The sequence below is a fragment of the Gaeumannomyces tritici genome (assembly GCF_000145635.1).
Source record: "Gaeumannomyces tritici R3-111a-1 unplaced genomic scaffold supercont2.7, whole genome shotgun sequence".
Classification (NCBI taxonomy): domain Eukaryota; kingdom Fungi; phylum Ascomycota; class Sordariomycetes; order Magnaporthales; family Magnaporthaceae; genus Gaeumannomyces; species Gaeumannomyces tritici.
In genome coordinates, this window is record NW_008804551.1 from 1,352,034 (window position 1) to 1,371,256 (window position 19,223).

At 58.6% G+C, this 19,223-nt stretch overlaps 7 protein-coding genes across 7 annotated transcripts; 4 read left to right on the forward strand and 3 right to left on the reverse strand.

The window, feature by feature from the left end:
• The first annotated feature begins 1,829 nt into the window (after window positions 1-1,829).
• GGTG_11766 (hypothetical protein) lies at window positions 1,830-4,184 on the forward strand. Its single transcript, XM_009229657.1, has one exon. The coding sequence runs from the start codon at window positions 2,534-2,536 to the stop codon at window positions 3,218-3,220; it is 687 nt and encodes a 228-aa protein (XP_009227921.1). The 5' UTR covers window positions 1,830-2,533; the 3' UTR covers window positions 3,221-4,184.
• A 761-nt stretch (window positions 4,185-4,945) lies between these two features.
• On the forward strand, window positions 4,946-6,633 carry GGTG_11767 (trans-2-enoyl-CoA reductase). The gene is made up of 2 exons (XM_009229658.1): window positions 4,946-5,259; window positions 5,337-6,633. The coding sequence occupies exons 1-2, from the start codon at window positions 5,069-5,071 to the stop codon at window positions 6,415-6,417; spliced, it is 1,272 nt and encodes a 423-aa protein (XP_009227922.1). The 5' UTR covers window positions 4,946-5,068; the 3' UTR covers window positions 6,418-6,633.
• Window positions 6,634-8,075: 1,442 nt separating this feature from the next.
• GGTG_11768 (hypothetical protein) lies at window positions 8,076-11,792 on the forward strand (the record flags this gene model as incomplete). The annotated part of the gene is made up of 6 exons (XM_009229659.1): window positions 8,076-8,541; window positions 8,609-8,814; window positions 8,905-9,264; window positions 9,328-9,438; window positions 9,534-9,714; window positions 9,781-11,792. 6 exons carry the CDS (start codon window positions 8,076-8,078, stop codon window positions 11,790-11,792), a joined length of 3,336 nt encoding a protein of 1,111 aa, XP_009227923.1.
• A 400-nt stretch (window positions 11,793-12,192) lies between these two features.
• Window positions 12,193-12,782, reverse strand: GGTG_11769 (hypothetical protein; the record flags this gene model as incomplete). Its single annotated transcript, XM_009229660.1, is given in 2 exon segments — window positions 12,193-12,585; window positions 12,596-12,782. The coding sequence occupies 2 exon segments, from the start codon at window positions 12,683-12,685 to the stop codon at window positions 12,193-12,195; spliced, it is 483 nt and encodes a 160-aa protein (XP_009227924.1). The 5' UTR covers window positions 12,686-12,782.
• A 414-nt stretch (window positions 12,783-13,196) lies between these two features.
• Window positions 13,197-15,863, forward strand: GGTG_11770 (hypothetical protein). The gene is made up of 2 exons (XM_009229661.1): window positions 13,197-14,312; window positions 14,457-15,863. Exons 1-2 carry the CDS (start codon window positions 13,530-13,532, stop codon window positions 15,288-15,290), a joined length of 1,617 nt encoding a protein of 538 aa, XP_009227925.1. The 5' UTR covers window positions 13,197-13,529; the 3' UTR covers window positions 15,291-15,863.
• On the reverse strand, window positions 15,638-17,107 carry GGTG_11771 (hypothetical protein). Its single transcript, XM_009229662.1, has 3 exons — window positions 16,509-17,107; window positions 16,041-16,441; window positions 15,638-15,977 (listed from the first exon to the last, which is right to left on the reverse strand). Exons 1-3 carry the CDS (start codon window positions 17,082-17,084, stop codon window positions 15,704-15,706), a joined length of 1,251 nt encoding a protein of 416 aa, XP_009227926.1. The 5' UTR covers window positions 17,085-17,107; the 3' UTR covers window positions 15,638-15,703.
• A 431-nt stretch (window positions 17,108-17,538) lies between these two features.
• Window positions 17,539-18,888, reverse strand: GGTG_11772 (hypothetical protein; the record flags this gene model as incomplete). The annotated part of the gene is made up of 2 exons (XM_009229663.1): window positions 17,539-18,118; window positions 18,209-18,888. 2 exons carry the CDS (start codon window positions 18,886-18,888, stop codon window positions 17,539-17,541), a joined length of 1,260 nt encoding a protein of 419 aa, XP_009227927.1.
• Between the last annotated feature and the right edge of the window lie 335 nt (window positions 18,889-19,223).

The window sequence follows — 19,223 nt, forward strand, 5'->3', positions numbered from 1 at the left end:
TTGGGTCATCGACCTCTTTACCGATTGCGTGTGCGTTCTCCGTCTTTTTTTTTATGTGGTGACGGGGGGTTTTTTCTTCTTTTTTTGCTTCCAGATCCCAGCCGGCCTGTTTACCTCGCCTAGCGAGATGATCCTCGGCGTCGCGATGCAGGAATCCCGGATTTGGACTCGTTTCAATAACGCATTCTCTATTGGCATTTCTAATTTGCTCCGCGCATTTGTCCTTGCTGTTCGATTGCAACCTCAAACATAACGGTCAAACGGTCGATCCATGAATCAAGTCGCAGCTTCCGACATAATGCCTCCCGTCGCCAACCTGTCCCTGCCCAGGACAATCGATTGAATGGGAGCGAGCGCACTGACGAGCGGGAGCGGTTTTTGCGCCATGTCCGCCATGCCCGCCACGCGACACGCCCCATCCTGGTTATTGTTTTTTTTTCCTGTTTGGGAGCGCTGCATGATTGACTGCAGAAGGTCTGACTGCCGAGGGGGGGCTGACCGGCACCGCTTCCCCTATCTTTGTCGACCCACGGGCATGGCTGATATGCTAGGCGGCCCTTTTCAGGAACACAGCATTGATCCCCTCCCATCCTCCATGCCTGCCGTGTGCGCGATTGGGGGCCACAGTGGCTGCGCCGAAGCTCCGAGATCTTGCATTGCATCACTCCGCAAGGCTGCTGCCGAGGACCCCCCGAGCTGCATCGTCCAAGGTTGACTGACGCGAGCGGCACGGGAGGCTGGTGATTCACGAGATGATGCTGGTGACGGTTATTGGAGCTAGGAACGCACAGGAAATATCCCGCTTGGCTGCTTAGGTCTCAATGTTCCCTCCCAACCGTACTAAACCGTGGCGTCCCGTTTTCATCTTCTTCTTCTCGTCATCGTGGCCGTCTTTGCTCTTCTTGTATGACCCCTGGCATAATTTTCTTTCTAACATTGATTGGCCTGGGAAGCCCTGCGGTTGTGTCATATGCTTTCGTTCCTCGTCTTCTGAGACGTCTGTAGCAGGCTGGATCCGTGGAACCCAATGCTGCGAGGCGAGCCGACCTTGTGCGACATCTTTGATTAGACTCGGTGATGATTCCAGCTGGGTGCCGCAGCGTCACCACGGAACGGGATTCGAGTACACCGAAATGCCTACATCATGGAACTGCTCGTCTGTTGGGCTAGATCTGAGCACCCGATAGCCACGCACAGCATTTTGATTCTATAACGGCCTAGATTAGGTGGCCCAGGCTTTGGTTGGGAAACGTTTTCTGTCAAATCGTCCCGCTGCCGTTTCGTTTGTCTGGCCCCAGTCTCCACCTCGCTGGGTGCAACCTGCCACCGCCCACCACCACCCTGACCTACCGCTTTGGGCAGTCCATTACCCCACCGCGGTCGAGGCACACCGCTGTGAATGGCCGATTCGGCGATGCGCGTGGGGCCCGTCATCTCCATCCTCAAGTCGTGACTGCACCGGGAAAGACCCTTTCAGTTCCGTTCGTCTCAATTGCGTAGGATTCCCGAACGCTCTGCCCAGGAAAGGGCCCCCATTTATCAAGTTTGCCTGCCGTTTCTTCTCCACGTCATTTGCCATCGCCGGGTTATGGTTCCCACCCATCTCATTTTGGGCCCATCGCCTCCTGACAGCGGACTTTTTGTTCTTATGTTTTGCATGCCACCACCCACCCACCACCACCACGGCCGCACATCTGCATTCTTTTGTTTGTGAATAGCTACGCACACCAGCAACCCAGCCCAGGCTAGCCCAGGCCTGCCTCCACTCACTTGCCGCAGCCATTGCCGGGCCCGACGCCATTGGCTCCCCTCCCCCCAAGCAGCTTCTCGTCCTGCAGCGATCTCCCGCGCGTCGACCACCAACGCAAGCGGCGGCCTCCTCCTTAGACCCCAGCTCTTGAAAAGTGAGCCAACCACCCCGGCCGACGGACGACCGAGCGCAAAATCCACCTTGCCCTCCTGGGGTGTCGCCTTTCTCCTCGCGCTCGTCCGCAGAAGCCCCGTCGCCTTTCGCTCAGACCATCTTCTTTTTCGTTTGCACCAGTTCCCACCCATTTTCCTCCACTCCTCACTGTTTTTTTTTTTTGTCTCTCGAAGCCTGCCCAAACAAGAAAAGCCGCTCTATGGTCGCCGTGTCAGTCCAATTGCCCTGGACCTAACCACAAGTACCGTACCAGCCTCGAAGGTACCTACCTAATCCCACCTACCTAATCCCAAAGAAGCGTCAATCACTCCAGGCCCAGCGACAACGTGCCTCCTGACAATCAGGAAACCGCTTAGACGTAGCCTGCTGGATTGTTCTCAGCATTTCATCTTATCTATTTTTTTTTCACTCTCTTTCTTCCCTGCATAAGTTCACCTGCAGAGAAAGGGTACATTTCACCAACTACGCCCTGATCAGCCGCTCGACAGGCCCACGCGTGGCATCCCCGTTGGATCACCACACAAGGGAGGAATATCTCTCCCGGCTAGTAAACGCCGAACCACCACCGCCCACTCGCCTCCCGTCCCCCGGACGGCCAGCCCGCCCGCCATGCCATCCAGAACACAGAGCAATGGCGCAACGCCCCAACCAGGCGCCAAGCGATTCGAGCTGCCTGCCCTCGATTTCAAGTTCACACCATTGACCGAGGGCACCGATATCCCGCCGCCTCTGCCGTCGCCCATCGAGGAGGCGCCGCCACAAATCGAGACTCCTACCGCCGCCGCTGACAAGACCAGGCAGGCAACCGGCACCGCATCGGCCAATGAAGGAAATGACGCCGATATGGAGGACGTCGGCTCGCCAATGTCACTTATCAAGGCAGGCACGAAACGCCCTGCCGACCAGCCAATCTCTCCGGTCTCACCCACCTCATCAAAGCCTGGCAGCATCCGGAGACTATTCAGTCGGAATCTCCTCAACACATCCTACACGGAGGGCGAGGGCAACAACTACACCACGGGCGGCAGTAACAGCCTGGACGGAAGGCCCGAGAGCCGGAGCAACTTCAGCGTTATGACGGACGGCAAGAGGTCGAAGCGGTCAAGCTCGTGGTTCCGCCGGCTGCGGGGCGGCGGTGACGACGGCGTCAATAGGAGGGCCACAGTGCTATTCGAGGACGTCAAGCAGTCCGGCCCGCCACCGCCCATGATACCCGAGCTCAGCGCTCTCGATTCCAAAGTCGATCTCAACGCGGACACCGACTTTAGCGCCGACTTGTTCAAAAATATCAAGTGATGATTGGCCCTGGGCCAATCATCCGCGCTTACCTTTCTATTTTGGTTGCACTTGCCCCTGTTGTTTCTCCTTTCACCCCACCTTCTGCTTCTTCCTGGCATGTTTTATGTCCCCTTTACGCTTGCTACCTGCAGCGGAACCCCGTTTTTACCATTGTTTCTCTCACGCATCATCTTTTCCTCGTTTTTATTGGCTTTTCGTTCGCTTCTTTGAAGATTGAAGCGCATGGATGAGATACGAACTTTCGCATTTCCCCCGAGCTGAGATCGACCGCAGCAGGGCCCTGAGGGAACCCCCGCGGGTCTCTTCAGCTTCGCTGCATCGCCCTGCCTTTGACTGGAAACAGAGACGAGACGGGCATTGAGAGAGGAGAAAAAGAGAAAGAGAGAGAGGCGTGAATCGATACCCCAGCTCAGCATCTGACTGAGCTCCACATTCCTTTACATACAACGTCCCGCTTCCTTCACGTCCCCCCTCAGTTTCTTTTATTCTTCGCTTGATACTCGGTTTTTTTTGTCATGACCTCCCGCATTACCCAGGGCTGCTACCTGCTCTTACTCCTCTATGTTCACGCGCCTGTTCTAGGGTGCCGCTTGGACAACTTCCACGGCCTAACCCTGTCTGCTTTGTTTTGAATATCACTCTTGATCCCCACCTGTCCGTCACCACCGCATATCCTGTCTCACGTGTCCCCACCACTATTTAATAGCTAGCCATATAGGATAAGGACACCAATCCTCGCTACTGGAACGGGGATTTCTTGGGGATTGGGTCCTTGGGGCGTCCATTTTATGCTGCATGGCTTGCCCCGCTACACTCACACCTCTATTAATATAGCGAGTCTTGGCGGCTTCCCTCCCATCGCTTGCGGAATCGAAACATGTACAGCAGGCATTTGGGTTTGAAAGCGCCAGGCAATGACAATACTTGTTTTGTTCTGCCTGAATAACCTGTTCACTCCATGAATGCTGTTCCGCGTCAGGGCGTCAGGTCCGGACAGGTCATGTTCTGACTTCGGCCATTGACGGGCGCACAATGGGTTCGAAAAGCCCGAATGCAGCAACGTACTTTGTCTCCTCAAGTACATACGCATTGCTACCCACCCCGGTGGGGGAGGGGTTCATTGGCAGGCCGCAGCGCCGCTTTGACCTTGGGGTGGCGGCCTACAGGCTGTCATTGACTGAGCTATGCAAGCTGGTGCAAGGAGCTGGGTCCGCAATGCCGCTGCCGGTTTGGCGTCGAAAATACCCACAGACACCGCCGTGGGGCGTATGTGCATCGTTCGGATCGAAGCCAGCTCTTGTAGCGGTCGCAAGGCCTGGCAGCTACAGCGGGCTCCCTCTTTGACGGCCGTGATGGGCGAACCATGTCGAAATGGGCCACGCCTCGAAGCGGCTTGTCTTCCCGGCTGACCATGGTGTTTGGCCGCGTGGCCGCCGCTTGTGCCAACGGCCCGAAAAGCGGTTTGCAAACATAATGGCATTTGGACCGGACACAAATGGGTTCTCAGGTCTCCTCATCCTGATCACGTGTGGCTGCCCCTTTGCTCCGCGAGGGCAGGATCGGAAACATGGGGACAAGGGTGTGCACGTTTGCGGGGAAGGGAACTGGTGGACGGCGCGGGCTGTCTTGATTGGTTGGAGCTTGACGGAGCTTCAACGTCATCGCTGCTGAGCTTTGCTGCATCATCACAGTCCACGAATCAGCCTTTTGTTCGACGCGGCGACAATAGCGTGCTTCAACACAAGCTCGAAGCCACCGCTACAAGGTGCACAAACTCTTTCCGATTGCTGGTGGTAAAGGCGGTCAATTGGACATCGACGACATCTTTCACACTATCAGCCGATAATGGCGACAGCGCCGAGGCTGGCGACCTCGCCCCTCCTGGCGCTCACCAGATCGATCTCCAAGGCTCCCAGGAGGACGGCGGCAAGATGTCTGCCTCTGACGACGGCAAGGCTCAAATCTGGCCCCTATGGCTATACTCAGACTAAGGCTCTCGTGTTTTCTAAGCCTGGAGAGCCCAGCGATGTCCTGAAGTAGGCTCCCTGGATCTCCGCTCGCGCCACAGAACAAAGTAAAGGACCATGCTGACGCTTACACCTCCCCTGCGCAGGCTACACACCCACTCGATATCCCCCTCGATCCCCCAGCACGCCGCCACCCTCCGCGCCCTCGCGGCGCCCATCAACCCGGCCGACGTGAACCTGATACAGGGCACATACGGCGTCAAGCCCACCTTCGACGCCATGATCGGCACGCCCGAGCCGGCCTCGGTCCCCGGCAACGAGGGCTGCTTCGAGGTCATCTCGGTCGGGTCGGGGGTCAAGACGCTGAAGCCGGGCGACTGGGTCATACCGGCGTCGACGGGCCTGGGCACGTGGCGCACGCACGCGCTCGTCGACAACGCCGACGCTGCCCTGATCCGGGTGCCCGAGGGCGACGGCGCGGCGCTCACGCCGCTGCAGGCCGCCACCGTCAGCGTCAACCCGTGCTCGGCGGCCCGCATGCTGCGCGACTACGTCGACCTCGTCGACCTGAGCGTGCGGGCGTACCGCAGCGGGGCCGGCGCCGACGGCGGCGCCTGGTTCGTCCAGAACGGCGCCAACAGCGGCGTCGGGCGCGCGGCCGTCCAGCTGGGCCGCCTGGCCGGCCTGCGGTCCGTCAACGTGGTGCGCGAGCGCGACACGCCCGAGGCCACGGCTGCGCTCAAGCGCGAGCTCGAGGACCTCGGCGCCACCGCCGTCGTGACCGAGGCCGAGTTCCTGGACCGCGGGTTCCCGGCCCGCATGCATGACGAGTGGACGCGCGGGGCCGACGTCATGCTCGGCCTCAACTGCGTGGGCGGCAAGTCGGCGACGCAGATGGCGCGTGTGCTGGGCGCTGGCGGCACCATGGTCACGTACGGCGCCATGTCCAGGCAGCCCGTTGCGCTGCCGACCGGCCTGCTCATCTTCAAGGACCTCCGCTTCCGTGGCTTCTGGCTCAGTAGGTGGGCCGACGGTGACAGGGAGTCGAAGCGCAAGACGATCGAGGAGATCCTGGGCCTCATCCGCACCGGCAAGTTCCGCGACGCCCCTGTGGACGAGGTTAGGTGGGACTGGGACACGGAGGAGGAGGTCCTGAAGGCGGCCGTCCAGGGCACGCTGCAGGGATTCCGCAAGGGTAAGGGGGTCTTTGTGTTTGGAGACACTTGAGCTGTGGCTATTGTGCTTCAGGGTCCGGTGCTGGGTGGTCTACTGTATAATTCGCTAGGATGGTGTTGGTAAATATGGGCAATGGTTTCTGGGGATCTGATCACCCACGTCAACCTCAGCTGACAGCTTGTCAACCGGCCCTTTTGGCCCTCGTTTCAGATGTGAGGTATGCAATCCGACACATGGCTAATGGCATCATCGAACTGGAGCTGCTTACTTGTGCCCTGCGGGAGTATCGCATCGCTCCTCCGTGACAGGGACGAGGTGCCAAACCCGGAGGGAACCGAGGCGTGCCCCGGGGTCAACTGGCCGGCCCGAGCCTCGACATCGCGGCGGCGGGGCGAAGAGTCCTGACCGGTGTTACTAGTGAATGAGACGCCATCTCACTCGTAGCCGCGACAGAAGTTGCGGGGGCGGTGGCCTGTGAGACTGCACTCCGGGGCCGATACAACGAAATTTGAGTAGGGCGTTTCGGGAGGGATGGGAAATATAGAAATGCGGACGCGAGAGAGGGAATAAGGGAGTGTGGTAGAAGGGTTGCTGGCTACCAAGGAACCCAAGCCAGTGATGACAACCCGTGCCATCCTGGGGGCTCTTCCGGCTCGCTATTGTCGGTGGTGTCTTCCTGATGTTCTCGAAAAGGGCCGCTCCATCCGCCGGGGTTGTTCCTAGTGCTAAGCCTGCAAGTGCTGGGTGATCGGATAATATGACTTTGATCCCTATGGGATCGGTGGAATTTGGTAGGTACTTCACAATCCATGGATCCATGTGCTTGTCAATGCCCAAAGGGTTGGATAATGGCTAAACTCACGATCCCATTGGCTGCCTTCCAAGCACCACACCAAGCTGACTAAGCCCATGAACGACATTGGCTGAAAAAACCACAGAGTGAGGTGCATGCGAAGAGGTATCATTCAGCTGACTATAGTTGAGTGGTAGGTGTGTGGGTGTTGAAATCGGCAGAGTGTGCTACGGCTCGGACCGGGTTTGCGCAAATGCCGGCTGGCAGCGCTGGAATATTTCACGATCTTGAACCCACAGGCAAAATCGCGACCTTGAATTGATGAAAGAGGACTTCCATGTCCATTTCCAAAACTGCGTTGGATCAAAGCAATCGATAGCTCCTTGCAGGTGGAAAATACATGGATCGCCAACGGGAGCCCAAGGCCGCAGGTTCTGGGAAACCCCTAGGAAGATAAAAACTTGTTTGGCGGAAAGGGCGAAGGGGGTTGTGATCAAGGCTGTAACTTCCATCCGTCGATGCGGGCAGGTGAGCCTTGATCGTTCGTCCTGGCGGCACCGCGCGACTTCCGTAGATGGTGATCCCTCGCAGACGCGCCTTCCCAGCCAGATCGTAGCGACTTTTAGGCAGCCAGCATCACGAGCCACGGCAATTGAACCAAGGCTGCCTGCTTGCTGGGCCTCTTGGGCAGACTGACTTGATCCCTCTGTCATCCCTTACCCAGCAACAACTTCGTCCTCGAAAGTCCTCCATTTCCCGTTATTTTCGCCCCGTCCACTCCTTTGAGACTCGCATCATCGCAAACAGCAATCCTTTGGATCCTATCAGCATTTCATTTAAGCATCAATGTTATCGCTGGCCTCCTAGAACCTCGGACACCCCTCGGTACAACCTTCTACCCCTTTTACTCGCCAAGATGCGCCTCAAGACGCTCTACCTCCTCACGGCTCTGATTTCGTCCGCTGCCGCTAAATACTGGATGGAGGATATCCCACACCGCGGGATCTCGCCCTTTAACCCGGACAAGTCATACACGGTCTTCAGAAACGTCAAGGACTTTGGTGCCAAGGGAGATGGCGTCCACGACGACACCGACGCCATCAACACGGCCATCAGCTCTGGCAACAGATGCGGTGGCGACAGCCCCTGCGCTGGAACAACCACCACCCCCGCTGTCGTCTACTTCCCCAAAGGCACATACCTGATCTCCTCCTCCATCGTCTCTTATTACTACACCCAGATGATCGGCGACCCAACGTCAATGCCCGTGATTCGGGCCACCCAGAACTTCCGGGCAAACGGGCTTGGTCTCATCGAGGCCAACCCATACCAGAGGACGGGATATCTCAGATACGGAGCCACGAACACCTTCTTCCGCCAAAGTAAGCCGAACCCTCCGACTAAAGCACACATTTCCTGTTCCACCATGGTGTCTAACAGGTGGCGCAGTCCGAAATCTTATTCTGGACATGCGGCAGGTCCCCGGCGCCATTTGCGGCATCCACTGGCCTTCCTCACAGGCGACCTCGATACAGAACGTCGTTTTTCGCATGTCCTACGATCCAAACCGCCACCAGTCTGGAATCTTCATGGAGGAAGGCAGCGGAGGCATGCTCAATGACCTAGTCTTCTACGGCGGCGAATACGGAGCACAAGTGAGTCCACCCCCGTTCCTACACATGGCCCATTTACCATCTGCCAGGCCACTGACAAGCATGGAATTGTTCCAATGGTGCAATAAATAGTTCGGCAACCAGCAATACACGGCCCGAAACTTCACCTTCCACGGCTCCCAGACGGCCATCCTTCAGATCTGGGACTGGGGCTGGACTTACAAGTCAATGACGATCAACAACTGCAGGACCGGAATTGACATGACTAGCTCGTCTGTCGGCTCTGTTACCCTGCTCGATTCGCACTTCAACAATGTCGACATCGGCATCGCCACCGGCCGGGATCCTGCACACAAGGAGAAGCCAGGCGCCGGATCTCTTGTCATCCAAAACGTCCAGTTCAGGAATGTCAGCACCATTCTCAAGGGAGCCAAGGGCGACATCATCAAGGGGTCTCCTTCGGCAACGGTCATCAAACGAGGCTTTGGTCATGTAAGCCGCTACCAGCGAGATCCTACCATCGAGGCTCGGTCGTGCGAGCTGACGAGTCCATAGGGAAATGTTTACGCGCCATATGGCCCTAGCGTATACCAGGCCTCAGACGCGTCGTCCTTCCCCGTACCGCAGGCTCTCACAGCAGGCGAGAAGTACTACGAACGATCCAAGGTGCGTGTCATGCACTCCCAGGGCGGAGGCGCATCACTGAGTCTTTCGGCTCTTGACCTGTGACCCCTGAATGTCTACTGATCAAGGCATCACAGCCACAATATCATGACACCCCTGCTCGCTTGTTCCTCTCTGCAAGGACCTACGGTGCCAGCGGCGACGGTGTCACAGACGATACCGATGCTTTGAACAGACTGATGGGAGATGCATCCAAGAGGCACTCCGAGGGAGTCGTCGCCTTCATTGACGCGGGGTATTACAGGGTCACCGACACGGGTATGTTCCGTAATCCCGCCTGCCAGGATCCTCATCCAAGACCGCAATCTAACGTTCTCCCGACAGTGTTCTTCCCTCCTAATCTCCGTGTTGTCGGAGAAGCCATGTCGTCTGTCATTATGGCTGCTGGTCCCAAGTTTTCGCATATCGACCGGCCACACGCGGTGGTCCAAGTTGGCAAGCCCGGGGACAAGGGATATCTGGAGTTTTCAGACGTCTTCGTCTCTACGCAGGGAGCCACCGCGGGCGCCGTGCTGATCGAGTATAACCTTGCGACCTACACCGGTAGCACATGCAAGCTGACCTCACAAAGCACACCCCCGTCTGGCATGTGGGACGTGCACACTCGAATCGGTGGATTTGCGGGCTCTGGATTGCAGGTGGCCGAGTGCCTCAAGACACCCGAGAAGCTCAACGATGTGAACGCCAAGTGCATTGCCGCCTATATGTCCTGTCACATCACCAAGTCGGCCCGCGGCCTGTACATGGAGAACAATTGGTTCTGGGTGGCTGACCACGATATTGAAGACTATAACAACACCCAGATCTCGATCTACGCCGGCCGTGGACTGCTCATTGAGTCCAAGGCCGGCCGAATCTGGCTGGTCGGGACTTCTGTCGAGCATCACACATTGTATCAATACCAGCTCGCCCACACAAAAAACATATGGATGGGGCAGATTCAGACCGAGACGGCGTACTACCAACCAAACCCGCCAGCGCCGTTCCCATTCACTACACTGAACCAGACGATCAGCGACCCCAACTTCGCGCTCGACTGCCGAGCCAAGATGGGTAACGGTACCGGTGCTGCGGAGCCCTCCGCGGACGAGCCGCTAATGCTCACCCTCGCAGATAGTCTGCCAGGAAAACCACCCTGCGAGATGGGGTGGGGCCTGAGGATCATCGGAAGCAAGAACGTGGTCATCTATGGCGCCGGGCTCTACTCGTTCTTCAACAATTGGAGCACATCATGCTGCCAGGAAGGCTTCAAGACACACGAGGGGGTCTTGGGGAAGTGCCAAGCCCGAATTCTCTACATTGGCGCTGACCCTCTCAGCCCCTCGGCAAGCAGTCAAGGCAGTACTAAGAGCGATACTCTTGACGTATCACTTTACAACCTCAACACAGTTGGTGTTGTCAGCATGATCAATCGCCAGGGTACTGACCTAGCCTACTGGAAGGAGAACAAATCTGGGTTCACCGATACCGTTGCCGTCTTCAAGTTCCAGAATGGTCGGGGCACAGGCAGCGCTCAGAGGAGGAGCTCAGGTGAACCTGAAGACCCATATGATGGATATGGTGACAGAGACGACAGTTCAGGCGGCAGTGGAACAGGCGGCTCTGGAACTGGGGGTGGGGGCTCCAGTGGAGGCTACGGTGCTGGCTCAGGCATGCCTGGCCTGTCTTGGGGTGGTCCTAGAGGATTTGCCGCCACGGAAGGCGAAGCCGGCTACCTTTGCTTTGGAAACTGGCAACAGCTCTGTGGACAGCCTCCACAGCTTGCCCAGAGCTCGAACCCCTTTGGCCCACCCTCATCGTCGCCATTTGCCCGAACGTCGACGGCGGTGTCATCTCTCAGCCCCGTCCCAACGACTGGAGGTGGTCGCATGTCGATCTTCGGACCTGGAGACCACGTGACGCTGGACCGTGCAAGCCCCCAGCCACCTCTTTCCGCTTCTTCATCTTCGAGTTGGCGGAGGACGACAGTAACTGTCACTGTCAGCGACAGCGGCTCCTCGATATATCCATCTTCAACCCGGAAGACCGTTACAGTCACGGTTGTGGATGATACATCGATGCCTACTCCTTCGGAGCCTACATCATCGGCACACAAGAGTACCGTCACCGTGGGCTTCGGGGGTAGCGCCAGTGATAGCGGCTGGAGCTTTTTGTCGACGGAGCCCGAGGCCACACGTGGTCAACTCTCCACCTCAGAGTCGACAAAGAGTATGACCCACTCTCCAACAACGACAAGCCGCACATCCGACGGCGCCAACGCGACTCCAGGGTCTGGGACACCGGCCATTCATAGCCAAACGCCCGATGAGTCTGACGATTGCGGTGGGGATGAATGACTGAATGAGATGGGGAAACCTGGGATGGAGCTGAAACGAGGCTCAATCACCTTTTGTTACATCTTTTTCCCCATTGGAAGTGAAAGGGCTGTTGTCTCCAAGATGCTCCTCGCCCTGTATACACCAAGGCGAGGAGGGATTGTGTATCTTAGGCAAGCAGATTGGTTCTTTGGTGTTCTTCGTACCTAGGCCCTAAATATGACTTGGAACAAGATAACCAACTCATGTTTCCGACTCGCTGAGAGCTATTCTGCACGTGAAGGGTTTAAGGGATAACGTTACGCTGTATTGCCGCTGATCGTTAAACCTGGTAGCGGAAAAGGCGAGGCGCCAGCCGACTGGCGCCTTGGCTGGTTGACATGTGGTATCGTCGACAAATTTTCAGAGCTTATGCACATGCCTAATGGAGCTGACGCCGCAGTGGGTGGGGCTGGGGATCGAGCTTGAGAGTATTGTCGTCGTTGGGGATAGCGATGTCGCCCGGAAGAGGAAATGTGGTGTTGGGGTTGGTGTTGGTATCGGTAGGGGCGGCATTCGATGTCGGCTTAGTGACTGCTTTCGTCGCCGTCGGGGCGGGGAGGACACCGCCTTCGAGATCCCGGGCCTTGCGGTACAGTCTGGTGGCGATCTCCCGTGCGCGCGCGTGCTTGGCGGCCGCCGTGGTCCTCGTCCGCGCGGAGCTCAAAAGGAGGGTCTGCTTATCGCCTAGGCCGGCATCTCGGGGACTTTTTGATTTGATCCCGTCGCTAGTGGCGTTTCGTGTCGATTGTATGCTGAATCCTTTTGCGAGGCTCTTTTGAGACGGAAAAGAAGAAGTCGGTATCGAGGATCGACTGGAACGCGATCAGGCGACCAATGGCACCAGGCATGTTGAGTGCGGTGCACGGACCCATCGTCACGTGACGAGCGGAGACCTTATTCCATCGCTCGCACGGCACACGGATGGCTTCACTTGGAGGCTCAGGACACGCACAGATAGATCGCCCACGCCTTGATATACACGAGGCCTGGCGATAGATACTCTTGGCACCCTTCGGGATAGCCTTATATTTACGTCTTTCCCTCCTACGGTCTCCCTGATGCGATAAGGCAACCACCTCGTGCTACCACATCCAAACGCCAACCAACAACCCAGGCTGTAGGATCTGGATGGGTAGCATCCAGAATGGCCCCCGCATATAGAGCGGCGCTTAAAAGGCTTGGCCGTTCCCTCCTAGGGCTAGGCGGTTTCAAAATGGAAGTACTCTGCAGAACCCAATGACCACTCACGATCCAATCGCTATTCGGCCCCCCGCACCCGCGCCGCACTCCAGCGTCGATGCAGCAAGGGGCGAAGCGAAATCACCAGGGGGCCGGGCGGTGGGAGGGCATACAATGATGCTCTCTGTAAATACCACTTACTCTACGACACAAAGATCCTTGCAGTCTTGCAGCCGCCCGGCCCAAGGTTGATCCCCCATCAATTGGGATGCAGCGATGCATCTTAGTGTCCATGGCTGACATGCGTGTTGTAAATCTGCAATTACAGCCACAGCTGAGGAGGATGGGGCCCCGGCATCGTTTCCTATTTTCCTCCGTGTCGGCTCTTATTATGCGCAGGTGCGGACCTCTCATACTCAATATTATAGTCCCCCATTTGTTCCTCTCGGAATTTTGAGGTGCTATTGGAAAATACCAGGCACCGCTAATAATCAACCAGCGGAAGCCATCCTCGACGGTGGCCTACCACCATCGGCCATGATGGCGAACTGGCAAGATCACCAGCAGCAGCAGCAGCAACAGCCAACCCCGCCTCTACAATGCCCTCCAGTCGAGCCGGCATACTACGAAGAGCATACCGCTGCCGGACACTATGACACGGGTCCCGAGGTTGCGTACTCGACGGGCAACCACCTGTATCCGGTGCCGCCGAGTGCAGGGTCCTCGGCGCCCATGTTGCAAGACGAACACCAGATCACAAATTCTCTGGGAGCCTTCACCCCACCTCCTCCCAAACACTCGCCGGTCACGCCGACGACGCCGACGCCTCTCGCCAGCGGTGTGGGTGCTTCTGGTGCCGTTAGCGACAACGCACCGCGGCAGCGCCTGCTGTTGGTCGGAGTCGCCATCCTGGTTGCGCTAGTAGCCGCAGCGGTCGGCGGCGTCGTCGGTTGGAAGGTGACCGAGTCCACAAAGAGCCCTAGCACCTGCGCCCCCGCGAGCGGTGCTGGCAATGGAGGAGACGGAAGAGAAGCCGACCCGAAACGTCCGCCGCCGCCGCTCTGCCCGACAACCGGGATGACGGCGAACGGCTCGTCCAAGTACATTCGGGGCAACTCGGCCATCGCCGTCGCGGGTTGTCGGTCCGGCGACGACTTCTTCGTCAAGCTGGCCTACCAGGCGCCCGACGACAGCATCATGGTGAGCGAGCTTGCCGCCCCATACGGCTCCTGGGACGCGCCACGACCCATCGTCCGCGCGTCCGCGGAGAAGATGATGGCCGGGGGACCGCTGACCGCAACCGTGATCTACGTGGAAGATGTAAGTTACACATTGTTAAAACGAGTCTCCCCCCAGCTCCTGGTGGATACACCGTCTCTGAGGTTTACGTCGCAAAAAAAAAGCCACAGCCGACCTTGATGAAATGCTGTACTAATCTGGGCCATTTGATGCCGATTCTTCCAGCAACCATATTATATGCCCCAATACCAGTTCTACTACCTATCAGACACTGGCAAGGTCCTGGGTGTCAACTTCCGCAACCACTACCCGGGCGGTCTCACAGACAGTGTAAACACACAACCCTTTATGGCGTCCACCAGGAGCTCCATGTCGGCGCTCTGGCCCTATGTGCACTTCAAGGCCCCCGACGGCAAGTTCTACGAGGTCGGCTGGTCCAACATGGCGCGCCCCTTCCCCAACATCACGGCCACCGACGTCGCCGAGGACTCGCCCCTGCTGGCCCTGCCGCTGAAGGTCGACCAGGGCGCGTCGCCGCTCCGGGACCCCTCCGTCAGGCTCTTCTACAGGGGGGCGCAGGACGGGAGGCTGAATGTGCACGCGCGCGGGGGGGACAACGGGGTGTTGAGAGAGCAGTCAGGTCCGTTGGGCGTCGAGATACCACAGGGGTCGCCTTTGGCAGGGTTCGCGACGGCGCGGCAGGGAGGCGGCGTGGCGCTCGACACGGTCGTACTCTTCCAGGATGCCGGAGGCCGCATCCTCTTCGTGTCCCAGACCGCCGCCGTCGGTGGTGGTGGCGGCGGCGGCAGCAGCAATAACAACAACAAATGGTCCGACCCCAAGTCCGACCCCGTCTTTTCCGGCGCCGACGTCCCGACGCGCATTGCCTGCCTGACACAGGGCACGGGGGTCAACGACGGAGGTTCCCAAAGGGCAATGAAGCTGTCGGCGCGCGAAGACATGAACATGTGCTTCTTCCAGGCTGATGGCGGCAAGCTCAGATATGTCCTGTATCAGGGTGGGCAGTGGAGGAACCTTGGATACATACCGATGCCATGACGGGTGGGACCTCCTTCTCTCTATCTCCATCTCGCTATTTGCTTCGCTTTCGCTTCCATAATGACAGCACGCTTTCTCCGGCCCCTGCCCCCCCTCACTTCATTATTCCATACCACTACAACCGTCAAATACCCCCTTTGTATGCTAATATTCAGGATATATAATTAGCACTACATTTTCCAATTCTCAAAGACACATGGATCATCAGGTGCCTGCTGGAACCGCCCGCAGCCTATTCTCATGCCGACCCTGTACGGCACCGGGCGGACCGTGGCTTCGGTGTCGGAGCGTTCGCTCGCGTCACGCAGGTCTAGCAGATCCCACGTTTCTGATACGTGACAGATTGTCAGGGAGGTGCATGTGATTGAAAGATACGCAACGCCCTTGGCAGGGGTGGTGCAGTCGCTAATTAATCAATATGGCCTGCGGAACTGGAAGTCGTAGTGGGCGTCTATACGGGCCCGATCCCCCACCCTCTCGGCCACCAGCTTATCCCGCGCCTCGCGACCCTCCGGCCCCGTCACACGCAGCTCCCCGACTGCCCGAGCTGCCTTGACGAGGTGCGACGTGTGGGGCTGCTGCTTTTCTGCGTATCCTCTGAACGCCTCGGATAGCTCCGAGGTGCTGATGGGGGGCTTTGCCAGGTCGAACGAAGGGAGTGCTTCGGCCAGGTAGTAACAGTCCTCGCTGTGTGGTCGGTCAGCAGCTGCCCCCCCAAAAACAACGAGAGAAGCTGCGAGTGCCACTTACCATGCTTGGTTCGCCCCCTGGCCGAGGTGCGTGCTCGTCGGGTGCACCGCGTCGCCCACCATGACGCAGCGGCCCGAAAACCACTGCTCGGATGGCAGCTCCGGCCTGTCGAATATGCCGTAGCGGATGAGCCTCGTGGCGCCGCGGATCATCTTCACGACGGTCGGATCCCAGCCTTGATTTTCAAACATGCTACCTAGCCCCTCTGTCGTCTTTTGGCGACTGGCGTCGTCAAACAGGCCCCAGGCCGCCTCGGTGCCCGTCTCGGCCCGCTGCGTCAGGCCCCACGACACAGTCTCATGCGAGATATCGTAGCAGACAAAGTGCAAGGACTCGCCGTAGTAGTTGCGCACGCCCCGGTGGTCTCGGAAGGAGGCTGGCGTCGGGGCTAAGCCTCCGGTCTGGGGACAAGTGGACGGAAAGTCAGCTCCGCAAACCCGCAATGGCTTTCGGTGTTGACAATTTTACCTGGCATATACCGGTAAAAGACGGCTCACCGTCTTTGAGGCCACCTCGGTCCAACAACAATCTCCTTGTTGCTGACTTCAGCCCGTCGCACCCGACGAGAAATAAGCCCGTCTCGGAGCGCCCTCCATCGAAGAAGGCTGTGACGGATCCGCCGTCCTCGGCCTCCTCAATTCGCTCCAGTCCCCAACCATCCCTTATTTCTATCCCCACCTCGACGAGCGCGTCGCGAAGCCATGCCGTAGCTGTGGTGCGCTTGGCCCCGACGCCTGGCTTGCCGTACCTTTCCTCCCAGCCCGTCTCGAACCAGCCCAGAACCTCCCCCGACGCCTTGTGCTCCCGGAATTCGCACACCGGCGGGCCGTATTCAAGGAACCGGTCAACGACACTCGGACACGCCTTGGCCAGAACCTTCATGCCGTTGGGCGCGATGATGATTGACTGGCCAATGTCGCCCGGCGCGGGGGCGCGCTCAAAGACAATAGGCCGGTAGCCCTTCTGCTTGAGCAGGCACGCCACAACGGGACCGGCGACGCCGCAGCCGATGACGAGGACTTTCGCGCCCGGGGACGTCGGCATTGTACGCGTGGTAGGTAGACTTGGGTCGCAATGGGGGAGGCGTGTGGATGCTGTGTTATTGGACCGGGGAGGGCTGTACAAAAAGCTGTTGCTGGTGCGGTAACGCGGTTGCGGTCACGTCCGACCTGATGTCAGGAGCTTCCTACAGGCTATCTTACGAGGTCCGAGGAGACGAAAGAATCATGCAAGCGGTGTAGAGGAAACGAACAGAAACAGACATTCTGCGGCCCCTGGTCCGACATCGGGGCATGATGGTAGCCGCCAGCACGAGTAACGTCCCACAGGGGCTGAAGAAGCATGGAGAGGCGAAATTCGTTGGGTAAAAAAAGACTCTGGAATTTAGCTTTGACGAACGAGGCCCCGAGAACGGATTCAGCTCACAACATATCCTTGCCCGGCTAGACCCGTTGCCCTTCTCAGCCTCCCCCACACGCACCCACCAACTATCGGCGACTCAAGTACCCAGAACACAAACGAACTTCTCCCCTGAAACCCTCCCCTCGCTCAACTCCCTCAACCCAGCTTGCACGTTCAACAGTGACCTACCCCAAACCCTGGTCCTAGCCAGGGGCTTGACGACGCCTTGCTCCAGTAGACGCGGGGCCTCGTCACGCATCCAACGCGCTGCGAACTCACGGTGGTCCGGCCGCGCATCGCACCTATAGGGCCCCGTCCAGTCGACGGGCGCGCCGAAGCCCGTCATGGCAAACACCCACGAGGGCCGGACCGCGCGGCGCGTGTGACCGGAGACGGGGAAGCTGTCGAGGGCCACGTAGCGCGAGTCGCCCATAATAACACCCTCAGACTCTGCCTGTTGTTCCGAAGGCAGCCTGAGCGCGCCGTAGCACAAGCGCATCGAGTCCGGGCTCGTGATGCAGTCGATTGCCAGGCGCAGCCGGCCGGCAGTGTGGTCGCGGATCTCGGCCGCGCAGGCCTCGGGCCCGGCGTGGTAGTCAAAGACGGCGGTGGCGCCGGCGGACTTGGCGAGCTTGAAGTTGCTTGGGGAGCAGACGGCTATGGGGTCGAAGCCGGCGCTGTTTTTTTTTTTTGGTTGACGGCGGGCAAGGTTAGTTAAGTGTCGTCAGATTGCATATGGTCTCTCTTCTGGGTTGGGTGCTCCTTACTGCCGCAACAGCTGCATCATGATCAGCCCCGACGCCGTGCTGCCTCCGTAAACCAGCACCGCGCGATCCTCATCCTCTTCAGGACCGTCATCCCTCTGTTCCGGCTCGGCAGTGCGCACCGTTCTCTCCCTGGAGGTCAGACCGAGCTCCCGGAATAGCACCATACCGCCCGTGATCAACCCGACCGGCAGCGTGGCCGCGTCCTCGAGCATCATGCCCGCCGGCACGGGGATCAAAAGATGCGCCTCGGCCAAAACGTAATCCGCGAACCCGCCCGTGACGACGCCGCCGCCGCCGCCGTCCCTTTTGTACCCGAACGCTAGGCCACAGACCCTCGCGCCGACTCCAATCTCCATCCTGTTCGGCTCCGCGCCATCTTCGGGACCAGGAGGACCAACGGCCACGACGACGCCTGCAAAGTCCAGCCCCGCCACGGAGCCAATGGGCACGCCGGCGTCCACCATCTTGGCGTCGGAAGGATTCAGGGCCACGCACGCGGCCCGGACGAGCACCTGGCCCGGGCCGGGCCGGGGCGTAGGTTGCGTCGCGAGCTCGAGCCGGCCCGGTCCCGCGACTATTAGAGCCGAGCGCGTGGGTGGTATTGCCGTCGCCGTCTTCTTCGCTGCTGCCGTCGCTGCCGTCGCTGCTGCTATTCCTTTCGTGCCGTTTGCGATCGCCATGGCTTTTGCTGTATCCTTGTTGCCCCTAGAAATTCCCTTGTGCAAGGCCGATGTAAATAGGCAGTAATATGTCGGGATCTTTACAGTAAATGGGCGTGCCCTGTTTGTAAACAGTAATCCTTTGACGGCCCCGATCCAATCTCAAGTCTTCCTCCCCCAGCGCTCCTCGAAGCCGAAAACAACTCCCGATCATCGGCCAATAATGCAATTTCCCCGGCATCCAACGCACAGCCGCCAAGCTTCTCGAAGAGAACAACTTCGTCTCAGAAGATGGATCAAAAGCATGGGACAACCCCCAATGCCTCGGTCAGACCACCGATCATCCTACCCCCTCT